This window comes from Xenopus laevis, chromosome 1S (genome assembly GCF_017654675.1).
Source record: "Xenopus laevis strain J_2021 chromosome 1S, Xenopus_laevis_v10.1, whole genome shotgun sequence".
Classification (NCBI taxonomy): Eukaryota; Metazoa; Chordata; class Amphibia; order Anura; family Pipidae; genus Xenopus; species Xenopus laevis.
The window spans coordinates 69,752,884-69,766,834 of record NC_054372.1 but is presented as its reverse complement, the minus strand read 5'-3'; the positions used below and the strand labels follow the sequence as shown (position 1 = coordinate 69,766,834).

The window sequence follows — 13,951 nt, the reverse complement described above, 5'->3', positions numbered from 1 at the left end:
AATAGAGTAGATAGGAGTTCCTCAAGTCCCAAAAAACGCTGGCGACTTTTCCGTTTTTCAGGGTGATAGGCTGCAAAAGATCGTAATTTTTTTTAGGGTACCCGGCTTCCCCCCTACATTTCCTTACATATGGCACATAAACTATACACTGGGCACATGTGTAGGGCATTATAACAACTATATTTTCTTTTATTAAGGTTTCCCAGGCTTTTGTAGTGTAATGTGTTATGTAATACGTTAATTGAAATTTAACTTCCCACCGTATGCAAATTAGCCAACGCTAGCGCAACTTCGCTTTGCTTGCCGAATTAACGCTAGCGAAACTTCGCCATTGTTCGGCACCCTGGACGCAACTTAGCATTTTGGTGAATTTGCGTTGTCCTGGCGAATTTTCGCCTGGTGAAGTGTGGCAATGTGAGCTAAGCTGTCGCTGGCGTATTTCCAGAGGTTAGTGAATTTGCCCCTATGGCACCTTCTCATTCATCAGGCTTACCAGAGAATCCAAACATAATTTTTTCTGCCTAAAAACTTACTTATATTAACGTCAATTACCTCCTTATTCGCAATACTTGTTTATGTTAATAAACAAGTATGAAGTGGAAGGAAAAATTGAATTAAAAAAAATAATTAAAAGAAATATAATTTTTTGCCCAAACACTTTGGGATGAATATTCTGAAATGTTTTTCAATAGACCCCATAACCAATTACAGTAACCTGGCAGAGGTGGTATTAATAACAACCTATCCATCAGGCTTTTGATTATTCATGTAGGGATTTAACCCCTTTATAGGAAGGCCTCCTTCCCACTACTGCCAAGTCAATAAACAAAGTAACAGCTGTCAAAGAAAAAGATTTTTATTAAGCAAAAATTCCTAAATATAATAGCACTGCATATTTAATAATTTAATACTGAATAGTTGATGTTTTAAGGGCTTTTCTTCCCCTTGAAAATAAATCAAAACTAAATAATAAGATTTTCTCATTTTAGAGAAAAAGTAGCCACTTACCTGGCGGATAACCGCACACTTACCAAAAGCTTGTTTCTTGGGGGACAGATACTCAAACCTTGCGTAACAAACCAAGTCATGTAGAACCAAGTCATGTAGAGAATTATTATTTAATGCAAAGACGATTATTATACTCTTTTAGTCAAGACCATTATGCCATTTGCAATCTGGTTGGTTTAGGTTGATAAGTCCCTCCTGTTGATAAGATTAATTTATTAAGTGAGAGAATACACACTTAAAAATTATAGAATTAGAAAATACCTTGAGACACTTTATTTTAGTATAACTTTGTTTTTTATACCCCTTGCTGCTGGAACCATACTGTTTCCCATGCAATCCATGAATTTCTTTTTTTTGTATTTACAAACTGACTGTTTACACTGGTTCATTTTTTTTGGTAGAACAAATAAAAACAATAACAAAAAAAGATTTTAAAAAAGAACATTTTTAATGAATCTCAAAATGCACCTTGCTACAACTTACCCCTTTCCAAAACAATTTCAACTGCTTCTAAAAAATTTTTTTTATGGAATTATAACACATGCAGCCAGAAAATATTTGTAAAAAGCTTTTATTGCTCCCCATTACAACAAACGGCATCAGTAGTGTACACTTAATAGCAAGAAAGTTTTGAATGATACAAATTAAAAAGAATCCTGCATTAGGAATATCTACACCTAAATGATACAAAGCATGAACAAAAAACAAAAATAATAAAAACTCTTAATGGCAGATTCTAGGGTAAGGCCATCATCCCTACCTCCAATATTTTGGCATAATCCCATTTTTTTATACAGTGTTTCAATTTACATAGGAGATAAATTAAATGTATAAACAGTGGAAGGGGCAATTTTGTCATCTCTATTCTAGAAAGACAATCTGTTTGTGGATTGGGGGTTGTCAAAATAAACTATTAAAAAATCTACTTATGTTTGGACCTTCCAAAGCCTTGCTGCTTGGCAACAGATCTTCTTCAGCGTCAAGTCAATATTTTATGGCAAGGTTAGTGTATAACAAATTATTACACGGAAAACCCATTCGTTTCTGAAGATCTAATCAAAAATCTAATTTTACTTGTTTGTTTAAGTGAATTTTATATTCTTCCTATGTTTTCTCTCATTTTTCAAAATTCCATAATCCTAATTCTATATATGTTGAATACACATAATTCATGTGTAATGTTGTATGGGGTTATTGCATGCAATTTTTGTTGAAAAAAAGATTGCAAGTCATTTGTTAACTATCTAAGCTAACTGTATAGCTTTTATTTTAAAAAAACTTAAAAAGTTTTGGTTGTATCCTAAATTTCATATTGACTTTGTACTTACATTTCCATACTGTGATGCATTTGCATAAATATGTAACAGAAGAAATGACAAATGGTATAACTGTGTATATTCAATGCATTGATTCTATCAAGAAAAATCAACTTTTTAATAAATACCTTCTGTTTTATATTCTATATACAAGTACTTTACAGTTATAAACTGGCGTATTTGTATTATAAATCACTTGTATATTATTGCAGTCAGATGCATTGTGGTTGTGAAAAATGAGGCGACTTATGTTAAAATAAATATCTCTCTCCTATCTTTGATCAGCACTGAATAAAGAAAGTCCACCTAAAGTTTCCATATACCTACGTACTGTTTTCATGCTCTCGGGCTGTGTGAAAGATGGATAAGGACAGCATTTAGAAAGCACATCTTTATTTATGAAAACATATTATTGCATGATTCAATTCTAAACTTTCGCATTTCCTTTGGCATAAGGGAAATTTCTCTAGCAATGTCTACATTCACCTGTATATTTTTTTCCATTGGAACATATATATTTATTTTTAATTTAAATAGCTCCTGAGTCACTTTTTTTTAGTATATTAGTATTTCCTTCATTGACTTTTTGGAGTTGAAAGTGCTTTCTTTTCATTATGTTTTGTCTGCCACCACCATTTTTATTTGTATACAAAAATTAACACTAAATTGTCCTAAAAACGACAACTAAAGCAGCCTAATAAACAAGGCATTATGTGCCACTTAATTGCCACTAGGTTCAGTTGTTACATAGTTCTCCAAAGGCTTACAATGCCAGCAGAAATTAACCACTTTGCTGTATTGCTGAATAACTGTGTTTTTGTATACTACTTGCACTGACAAGCTCCTGTTAGCACCCAGAAATTACGCTGGTAAACAATAATGTAACCAAACAAATAACACTGATTTTGTAACATATATCTTTCAGATGCCATTTCAATAGGTCTAGTTAGCCATCTTGAAAGTTTTTTTTGTATACTTTGAACAATTCTAATAAAGGTGTACATATATTTTTTTCAGAGAAAGAATGCTCATGATGCTATGCAAAATCCGTTTTGAGCATTTCCTATGAAGTAAGAAATGAGAAAAATAATTAAATGAGGTTATCCTTTTGGAGAATCTTTGGTGTTTTCCTTCATTCAAGTTAACCGGAATGCAAAGAATGAATAGAGAATTAAATCAGCTCATAAGTGAACCAGCACTTGTATGTCCAGTTATATACAGTTAAAATGAGTTGTTGATCTGTAGAAAGTTCCACTTACAAGCATAATGCACCAGGGTGCCCTAGGAAATAGTTTTTAATATAGTCTTCGATTTTAAAGCTTCATCGCTCCGTGGTAGATGACTGCAAAGAATGTCTTTTCTCAGAGGATTTATCATTCCTCCTTGAGGTTCCGTCTAGAGAGCTAAGATGACCTGTGTCCATGTCTTGCATGGAAGGTCTATATATATGGATGTTGCTATTTGGAGTAGGTGGTGCTACACCTACAATACTAGCAAGGTTCTTGCCTGCAGCTAAATGTGATCTTCTCTGGGCTTGATCTGACAATTTTGGCCTTCTCTCTGGTATAGATAAAATGCTTAGATCGGAATCACTTTCAGCAAGAGCTTTCTTATTTTCAGATGTAGCATCTGTGTCAAGAGGTGCTAAAACTGTCGGAGACATGCCAGCCATGGACAAATCGCTAGGGTCAAAAAAGAGTTCATCTTCAGTTTCGGCAGCTTCAATAAAATAAGGTGGTTGTTGGGTGCCACGCTTGCTACAGGATTCACAGCAAAGTTTGTTGTATCCTGGTAAGGAGCAATATCGAGCAAGTACCTCCATTTGACAAAATATAGATTTGTCTCCAAGGCATGGTTCATCTACAACACAAATGCAATAATTATATTATATGAGTCATTACACATAATGTAGCAGACCAAACTCTAACAATGTGCTGTGCAAATTGCCTCTTCATTGGACTGCTGTACCTAGCAGAGCTAAGTGAACTCTCCCCAAACCTCAGCCCCTGTCCACTTGCCTCCATTGCCCCCCTTCAAGCTCCCTCGCCACAACATCTATCACAATGAAAAGTGTCCCTAGAGTATATGTGAATCTGTCATAAACAAAACAAGTTGTGCAGCAGAGTTCACAGGCACCATATTCTTCCATTCTGTATTCTCTCTGTCAGTTCGGTATTATGAAGAGGGTGAAAATGTTCTTCCAGTAGAAAATTGGGTGTTATAAAAGTGTATGCCCTCTTATAGTGCATCACTTACGCACATCCCCCCTCCCGCACATAATCATTACAGCACTAACTTAGTCCAGGCTGTGTTTGGAGGGGAAGTGGTGGCGTACAGAGACTTGCAGTCATTACTAAAAAGCAGAATGCAGAGTACAAAAAAAGGACAATTGCAGACAGGTTTAGCAATTTGCACACTGCGTCTCTTGCCGTAATGTCAAGACAAATTCAACTTCCTTAAAGCTAAGAAAAATATTGTGCTGCTGCCATCTAGTGGCTGTTAATACATTAGTGTGTTCTTTTCACTCACATATGTAATCAATTAACATAAATTATGGAGGAATTGTGGCCCTCTTAGCAGAGAAAATTAAATCCAATTATTGTCTCAGTGGTATAACTATAAAGGACCCCCCAGGGTCTGCTTCCTCTATAGCAGCTCTCTTGCCTGGAAACTTATGGGCCCCTGCAGCAATTTGATGTGCACCAGCACCATTGACGTGTGCATGGGGTTGGGTAAGTTGGTGTTTTTTCTGCTGTGTGGGACCTGGTGTCAGCTTGGTACACCACTGTTTTGACCCTTTATCTGTATCAAAATCACCAAGGGAGAATAGGCTTTCCTTTCAAATTGAAATTGAAACCTGCAAACCAATAATAGAAAATCTGAATATACAGAAGAAGGCTCCTGTGAACGTCACAGTGGTACTGTGCATCTATATGTCAGGTTTACAAAAAGGGATGTGTTTCCGTGCAATTGACTCTGCAGGGTGGGAGTCAATAGAGGCCAGTGGATGGAGCTTTTGTTTGGGGGGGGGTTTAGTTCTCATTTAAGGTCCCAGCTCATAAGAACCCCCAAACTCTAAACTGTATTTTTTAAATAGGCAACCCATGCCTAGGGCTGCAACTTGAAAGCCCTTAGCCCACCACCAGATACTTTCTGTCTGTGAAATCCAGTGGCAAAACATATGCCAGTCTGGTATGGAGGATGGGTTTATGAAGGCTTACAATTGCCCTAAAGGAATTGTTCAGTATAAAAATAAAAACTTGGTAAATAGGCTGTGCAAAATATAAAATGTTTCCAAAATAGTTGGTTAGGCAATACATGTAATGTATAAAGGCTGGAGTGGCCGGATGTTTAGCATAATAGCCAGAACACTAATTTCTGCTTTGCAGCAACCAATCAGTGACTTAATGGGGGGCCATATGTTTAATAACTGATTGCCTTTTAATTTGAGCTGCATGCCAAGGATCAATTTCAAACTCACTGACCAGTTATGCCCCATGTGGCCCCCCATAAAATTGCTGACTAACTTAGAGTTGGAGAACTGTAAAGCAGGAAGTTATGTTCTGTTCTATGTTAGACATCCAGTCACGCCAGCCTTTATACATTACATTTTTAGCTAATTAACCATATTTATTTTGCCTATTTGCTCAGATTTTTATTTTTATACTGAACTGTTCCTTTAATGAGTTAGCATTTATGTTTTTTTCTGTAATTTGCATCTCCGTACATTAAGTATAATTAAAACTACTTGAAACATTAATTTATTGATTAATAAATAAGGATTAATTATATCTTAGCTAGGTACAAGGTACTGTTCTATTATTACAAATAAAAAGAAAATCATTTTAAAATTTTAATTATTTGATTAAAATGGAGTCTATGGGAGATTGCCCTTCTGTCTGTTTTTTTTTTTGTAACAGGTTTCCGAATAATGGATCCTTTACATTGCACTTTGCATTTCTAACTAGGATACAAACACAACTTCTAAGTAACCTCTCTGTGGGAGTGGTAGTAGAGTGGTGGAGGACCGATAATGGAAGCCATTGTTGACCAATCCACTCTAAACCACACCCATATTACAGAAAGAACTGTTAGGACGATACCCACATTAATGGTGGTAGCACATCAACAAGACAAATGGTTGGTGCTCAGTGCAGAAATATCACCCATAACTCATATGTGGAAAAAAGTTAATTAAGTCATATTAAGACTTAAATCCATATGCCTCATCCTCTCATGTGGATAGCACAGCAAACCCCAAAACAAAAAACACAGTGGGGACCCTCTAACAAGTATTTCCAAATGCTAACAAACCCCAACCAGATTTACCTTCCACTGGCTGAGTATGGCACACACAGGCAACATACGGCAGCAGAATATGGCACACACAGGCAGAGTAGGCCAGACAGAATATGGCACACACTGGCAGAGAAGGGCAAGCAGACTATGGCACATACATGCATAGTCGGGCGGGCAGAATATGGCACGCATAGACAGTATAGGTGCGAACAATGCAGAGCTTTTACAGCCTGAATCTGAAGTGTGAACAATGCAGGGGCCAGTTAATCTCAGTTCAGATACTTTTTAAACAAAAATATAGGTAAACAGACACAGTAGCCAGACTTTAATGGAGGGCCACACATACCACTGCAAGGAGTCAGTTTACAATCCCTCATAGACTCTGGTTTCTCTCCGTCACACTGATCACTAGCTCGACACAGAACTTGTCTCACTTCGATCCCTTCGCCGCATGTCACGGAGCACTGAATGAAAAAAGCAACTGCTTAATGTAAACACAAGATTTATAGATGTGCCTTCTCTTTCTTAATATTGGCAATCTACACTGCTCCATATGTTTTTGTGATCTAAACTCATCTGGGAGATCTGAAAAAACAAGACTCATTGCTACCTACTTATATTTAAGAAACAACATTTTATACTGCAGTGCATTTGTTTTCATCTAGATTTGTTTTGATCATGATTATTTCCTGTGATGATAAACAGGAATGTATCACCGCTGGAAAAAACAATGGAAAAATACTAATAAAGTATATATCTTTTTTTGGAGAGAAAACAATGGCACAGATCTGGGAGGACTTTGGAGGGAAGGTCCAAAATGTTATATGAGATAAAATGTCTCTAAAATGTATTGCTACATCTGTAGTTTGAGTGCATTTCCAAAATGCATACAGTGTACAGGGTACTAGGCCTTGGGCCCAGAGTTAATGAGCTAAATCACAGTAATTTGTGTTCATGTTGATTTTTCAACAACAATATTGCAAAGGAATCATTTACTGCCAATAAGTATTCTCCTTTCCATCCTAGAGATTAGTGGTCCAGGATTCTTCAATATTACCATACATAGTGACCCAAAGTGGATTCTGAAATTATAAAGTCTAATAGCAATGGTTGTGCCACTAGAAGAGTGGGAGATGCTATGAAACCATATATTGATATTATAAGGAAGACACAGAGGCCTATTTATAACAATTTGAATTTGAGTAATTGTAGTTTCTTCTACTTTTAATAAACTCACATTTAAAAAAACTTGAATGTTTAAAAAAATCTGAATATTAAAAACTCAATTGAATGAAATTGTGAAAAAAACAGAATACAGGTATGGGATCTGTTATCCGGAAACCCGTTATAGAGAAAGCTCTAAATCACAGAAAGGCAGTCTCCCATAGACTTATTTTATCCAAATAATCCAAATTTTAAAAAGTATTTCCCTTGTTCGTGAGCCAAACTAAGATATAATTAATCCTTATTGGAGGCAAACCAGCCTATTGGGTTTATCTAATGTTTACATGATTTTCTAGTTGACCAAATTACAGAAAGATCTGTTATCTGGAAAATCCCAGGTCCCATACCTGCAACAGGTCCCATACATGTGAGTTTACAAGCTCAATAGAATTCAAAAACCTTGAATTGAATAAATAGTTTAAACTTTGAAGCTTCCATTTACTTCTACATGAATTTGCAAACTTTTAGAAGCCAAATTTTTACTTTTAAGTTTTTCTACCTTAATAGAGGGGTTATTTATTAAATTACGATTTTTTTTCACTTTTTTCTGCAAACCACTCTGACCAAATCCACACAAGCTACGTGTTTTTTTAAAAAACGAAGCACAACTCAGAAGATCTCCAATTGTTAATATGACATCTGGCATTGCCTTTTACATGTTCTTGGCAGAAATACTTTTTCATCTGACTTTTTAAAAGTCTGAATAGAATAATTTGGCGCTTAATAAATAACCCCCTTTATGTAAACTGAATTTTGCATCAGAATGTGCAGTATGAACTAGATATAAGCAAATAATGATGCATCTAATGGAAAAAATCAGTCCGATTTTCCATAATAAAATATAAACCTATTTAGAAATAGAACTGATAGTACTCTTCAAATGAAATGCATTTGGCAATATCGTAATGTAAGCAATGTTTCAGTAACATTAGGAACTTATGTAAAAAAAAACAAAACAAGATAAAAGTGAATTATATTTATAATAACTATAATATATAATAACTCAAACCAGGCAGATAGGGCATCAATTTTCTTTTTATAAGTGGAGAATAATATTTGTCAAAAACTACAACTGAATTATTTTGTAACTGAATCAATAAACACAGCATCAGACACCAATTGTAAGATAATAGGAAAACATTACATACAGATCTCTAAACAGGAATTAAATTGATTGCAAAACAGTGGTTCAACTGCACTTATTATTAAGATGACATTGCCAAATGTAGATCTATCTTATTTTATCAATGATTACTTGACTTTAAACATATGTTTACATGTAGTGATATCATTTAAAGCAGTCCTTAGAATTAGGGGACCAATGCACACAGATAGCTATCTTGTACAGTGTCAGGGCACCTCTGAAAATAAATTAGCATGTAAAAGTTTAATTAGAATAAGGGCACATTAATGCCAAGATACCCATAACCATAAGCAAACATATGCTTGTGACAGCAAAGGCTTTGCAAGGCAGAAAGGTACAGTCCAGTGTGATACACTAAGAATAGGGAGCCACCGCTTAAAGTTATCGGCTAGTGTTTGGTACAAAGCTCTTCTGCGCTTCTAGGTCGGCTAAGCTGGGGTGCATTTCCTAATAAAAGAGTATTTGTTGGTTCAAAAATGCCTGATACTTCCACCAGTATTATGGCTGGAAGTCATCACCACACTGGGTTCCTTTATATTGGGTGCGCACAGGCCTAGGGCGGCAAAGTAATAGGGGCGGCATACCACTCCGGCCGCTTTCTTGGAAGCACTGGGGACACGTAGCACCCCAGTGCTCTGGCTCCCCCTCTGTGCTCCTCGCACTGGTGGAGGTAGTGCGGGCAGGCACTAGGACCTCATGGCCTCTGGGTGCCTGCCCGTGAAATCCGGCCCTGGATGCACACCCCACTGTGTGTACTCCGCAGGTCATACACTAGACCAGGAAAGCTGGTCTGGGACAAACAAATGAATAAAGGCATTTTAACCATATGGAGTGTTGTCCATAAATTCTGGTGAACTGTTATTTCTACCAAAACAGATATTTTCTTTTCATTCAGGCAGCAAAGGGAAAGAGTGGAAGTGCCACAATAATAAATGATCCTGTCTGAACCAATATGTGTGTTAACTCATTTACAGGATATAAGATTATATCACTAACCTCAGACCATGCACCTGTTTTCCACTGGGCTGGACAAGGCACTCTATTGCAAGGTCTTCTGCTTTCTGGGCGATCTCCATTGCAGTACTTGCTGTGAACTGAACGATTGGTACTATCATGAAGGGGCTGGATGCATCGTACAGAACGAATTTGGTAGCCAGAATTTCCACAGCTTTTTGTGCAGTGCTCCCATGCATCTGCTATCCATCTGAAGGATAAAAACAAGTGGAGAGTGTTAGGATATGCACAGTGGTTTATTTTGTCTGCCTGTATGTGTGATATAAATGCTTTTCCTCTCTCTCTATTGCTGGCCAGCAAATCTCTTTTTCTTCCCATTTTTCTTGCTATGCAGACAAAGTAATAAACTATGCTCTCCACATTTTACCCAGCATTACAAGAATTAAAAATATTACTTACCAAGTGTGTCTGTTCCCATTTGGTATAATGGGAGCAAAACCTAAGCACTGGGTGTTTGCAGGATGCAAGCACTGAGCTTAATTACCAATTGGTAAAAGCTGCAGCAGGTCACATGTAAGCAAAATGTGTTTTTCTTATATGCTGATAATGGGGTTTTGCCTGTGTTTGTTTTGTGAATAATAAGATTGTAAGCTCCTATTATGGGGAGATAGGAAGCAAAATGTATATGAAGGTATTATTTTGTTAATAATTTCAACTTTGTTGTAGCTGAATGTGTCTTTAAGAGCATGGGCTGCTGGGAAAGGCAGACTTACCTACTTAAAGAACATACAAAATGCTGTTAGTAGAACTCCTGATCTCAGAGCAAGCAGTCTGAGTGCAGAGGGTAGCTGCCTGGAAAGGGGTAGTTGCAAAGTACCCTGTTTATTTTTGTTATATGGAGTTATCACAGTGCTTTCTGTGAAAAAATACTTTTCTTCTGTTTTTTTTTTTGTATAATTTTCCTCTGGAAATAAAAGAACTTTCCAACAACTGCTGACTCAGCTGAATGCAGGAAGAACTTACATTCCAACATATGGTGGCTGCGGTGAGATTGCATTTGGTGTTGAACTAAGCACTGCATGGCAGGAGTAAAAGCACGTGGAAGGGAATTCATAAGGAGACGCGCAAAGGAAGCTGAGCTCCTGAAACAGTCTGGCAAAAGTCTTAAAGTGACGGAGAGATCACATCAAATAGCCAAGATGGCAGGAGCCAGGCCAAAGCAGCGTGAACCTTTGATCCCAGAGGAACCTCCGGAGGAGGGCGCTATATCTGATGATGGTGCTAAAATTTCAACTGAGACTGGGACCACTCCTAAAAATGTGGAAGAACTTTTAGTCTGGTTGGTAAAGCGCCAAGAAATAGGTGACCAGCGCAGACTGGAGGAGGAGAGATTTTATCGTGAGCAAGAAAGGTATCGTATGGAAAAAGAGGAACAGCAACGTAAGGATGAGTTGAGGCATCAGGAAGCTGAGAGAGCAAAGAGAGATGACCAGTTTCTCAAGTTACTGCAAGCAATGCAGCATAATATGCCTCCTGTGCCAAGTTTAAAACTCACTAAACTGTCAGAGACTGATGACATAGAAGCATATTTGACAGTATTTGAGAGAGTTGCTCAAGCAAGTCAATGGCCAGAAAATCAATGGGTCATTCATCTTGCACCCTTCCTCACCAGCAAGGCTCAGCAAGCATATAGCCAAATGAGGATTGAGGATGCTGGGGACTATCAAAAAGTCAAAAGTTCCATTTTGAGGCGGTATAATATTCACACGGAGACCTTCCGACAGAGGTTCAGAGGCTATATCTACATTGAAAAGGAGGGACCCAGAGAGACCTATACGCGTCTGACTGAATTGTGCCAAAAGTGGATTGTTCCAGAAAATAAGACTGTCCAACAAGTCTTGCAAACCATTATTCTTGAACAGTTTCTAGAAATCCTTCCTGAACCGTTGAGAGTTTGGCTAAAGGAGCATCAGCCAGAGAGCGGTGACCAGGCTGTGATATTGGCAGAGAATTATTTACTCGCAAGAAAAGGACTATCACGTAAGATGCATATGGTAAGAGCTACTCCAGTTGTTGGCAGTGGTGATAAACCCAGACAAGACACTTTAAAAAACAAAGGTCACACTAAAGATGTTATCTGTTTCTTGTGTCATAAAGTGGGACATTTAGCCAAAGACTGTTTAAGTAAGAGGGTAAAGTCTGGCAAGGAGACTGTTACAAATTGTGTTGGTGTGGTGAATGATTATTTACAACCTGTCAAAATCAACTCCCAAACTGTAAAAGCTTTAGTTGATACAGGGAGCCAACAATCTTTAATTCGGTCCAATTTGCTAGCTTCCCCAAATGTCACTGGTCAGTTACCTTTGAAGTGTGTTCACGGGGACACAAAAATATACCCTAAGACAGTACTACCTGTGGAAATAGCCAATACACGGGTGTCGTTGGAGATGGGCATAGTACCTAACTTACCTTACCCTGTTATTTTGGGGCAAGATACACCTGGTTTCAGTGATATATTGAACAGGGACAGTAAGGTGTCTGCTGTGTCAACAAGGTCTCAAGTTAAAAGCCAGACTACAGCTGAAAACTTGGGTGAAATATTTCCTTTTGAAAAAGATGTGTTTCAGGGTACAGGTAAAGGTCACCTTTCTAGAAGGGAAAAGAGGCTTGCCTGTGAAAATTGGAGGTCTCAAAATTCAAATTCTGTTCTACAAGGGGAACCATTTAAATCTCTGAAGTGGGAGGTGGATATTTCTACTAAGCAATTGCAAGATATCACCCTTTGCCCACTGTTCACTGAGGCAAATGAAGGGAGAAACAAACTTGAACATTTTCCTTGTTTCCAATTAAAAAATGGTACATTATATCGTGTGTGTGAACACCCCCAAACTAAAGAACAAGTATGGCAATTAGTGGTACCTTCAGAGTACAGAGAGCCAATTATGGAAATAGCTCATTCTATACCATTAGCAGGCCATTTGGGTAGAAAGAAAATGGTGGCCAGAATATTAAATCGTTTTTTTTGGCCAAATATACATTCAGATGTGGCTACTTTCTGTGAATCCTGTGCCGAATGTCAATATTCTTCTCCAGGTGGGAAAAAATCTAAACTGGTTCCAGTTCCTTTGGTTGATACTCCATTTGAAAGAGTAGCCATGGATATCGTTGGTCCTTTGCAAAAAAGCAGTAAAGGAAACCAATATATATTAGTTGTGAGTGATTATATGACTCGCTATCCAGAGGCTATTCCTTTGAGAAGTATCACTACCAGGAAAATTGCAGAAGAACTGATTAAACTGTTTAGCCACATGGGTATTCCTCAAACTATACTTACAGACCAAGGTTCAAATTTCCAGTCCAGTCTAATGAGACAGATAAACCAGCTTCTGGGTATACAAGCGGTAAGAACCTCTCCATACCATCCACAAACTGATGGTCTGGTTGAGCGTTTTAATCAAACGCTAAAAAAAATGCTCAGGAAGTTTGTAAGTCAAGATCCAAAACATTGGGATCAATTACTCCCATATCTATTATTTGCATATAGGGAGGTTCCTCAAGCATCCAGTGGCTTCTCTCCATTTGAGCTGCTTTATGGCAGGCGGCCAAGAGGACCACTAGATGTTATTAAGGAAAACTGGGAGAAACCTAAATTTCAACAAAAGAATTTGGTGGATTATGTGATTTCTATGAGAGACAGGTTAAATCAGATGACTGAATTTGCCAAAGCTAACCTCACTGAATCACAGTCACACATGAAGCAATGGTATGACAAAAATGCCAAAGAGAAACATTTTTCACCAGGTGACAAAGTTCTACTTTTATTACCATCTTCTGAGAATAAGTTGCTAGCTAAATGGCAAGGACCATTTAAAATAATACGTCAGACTGGTCCAGTAGACTATGAAATTTTTATGCCTGGTAGAACACAGCAAAAGAAAATTTTTCATGCCAATTTATTAAAAAAGTGGGTTGACAGGTCTTCTAGTGTGTGCACTATTCTCTCAGA

The 13,951-nt window shown here is 37.5% G+C and overlaps 1 protein-coding gene across 1 annotated transcript in view; it reads right to left on the bottom strand.

Annotated features, from left to right (window-relative positions):
* Positions 1-1,563: 1,563 nt before the first annotated feature.
* Positions 1,564-13,951, bottom strand: part of adamts3.S (ADAM metallopeptidase with thrombospondin type 1 motif 3 S homeolog) — a 112,617-nt gene continuing 100,229 nt past the window's right edge. Inside the window, exons 20-22 of the mRNA XM_018243456.2 lie at positions 9,988-10,195; positions 6,970-7,087; positions 1,564-4,184 (exon numbers count right to left, since the gene is read on the bottom strand). Of these exons, the coding sequence (XP_018098945.1) occupies positions 3,646-4,184; positions 6,970-7,087; positions 9,988-10,195 (865 nt within the window). The 3' untranslated portion in view covers positions 1,564-3,645. The remainder of the gene's footprint in view (positions 4,185-6,969; positions 7,088-9,987; positions 10,196-13,951) is intronic.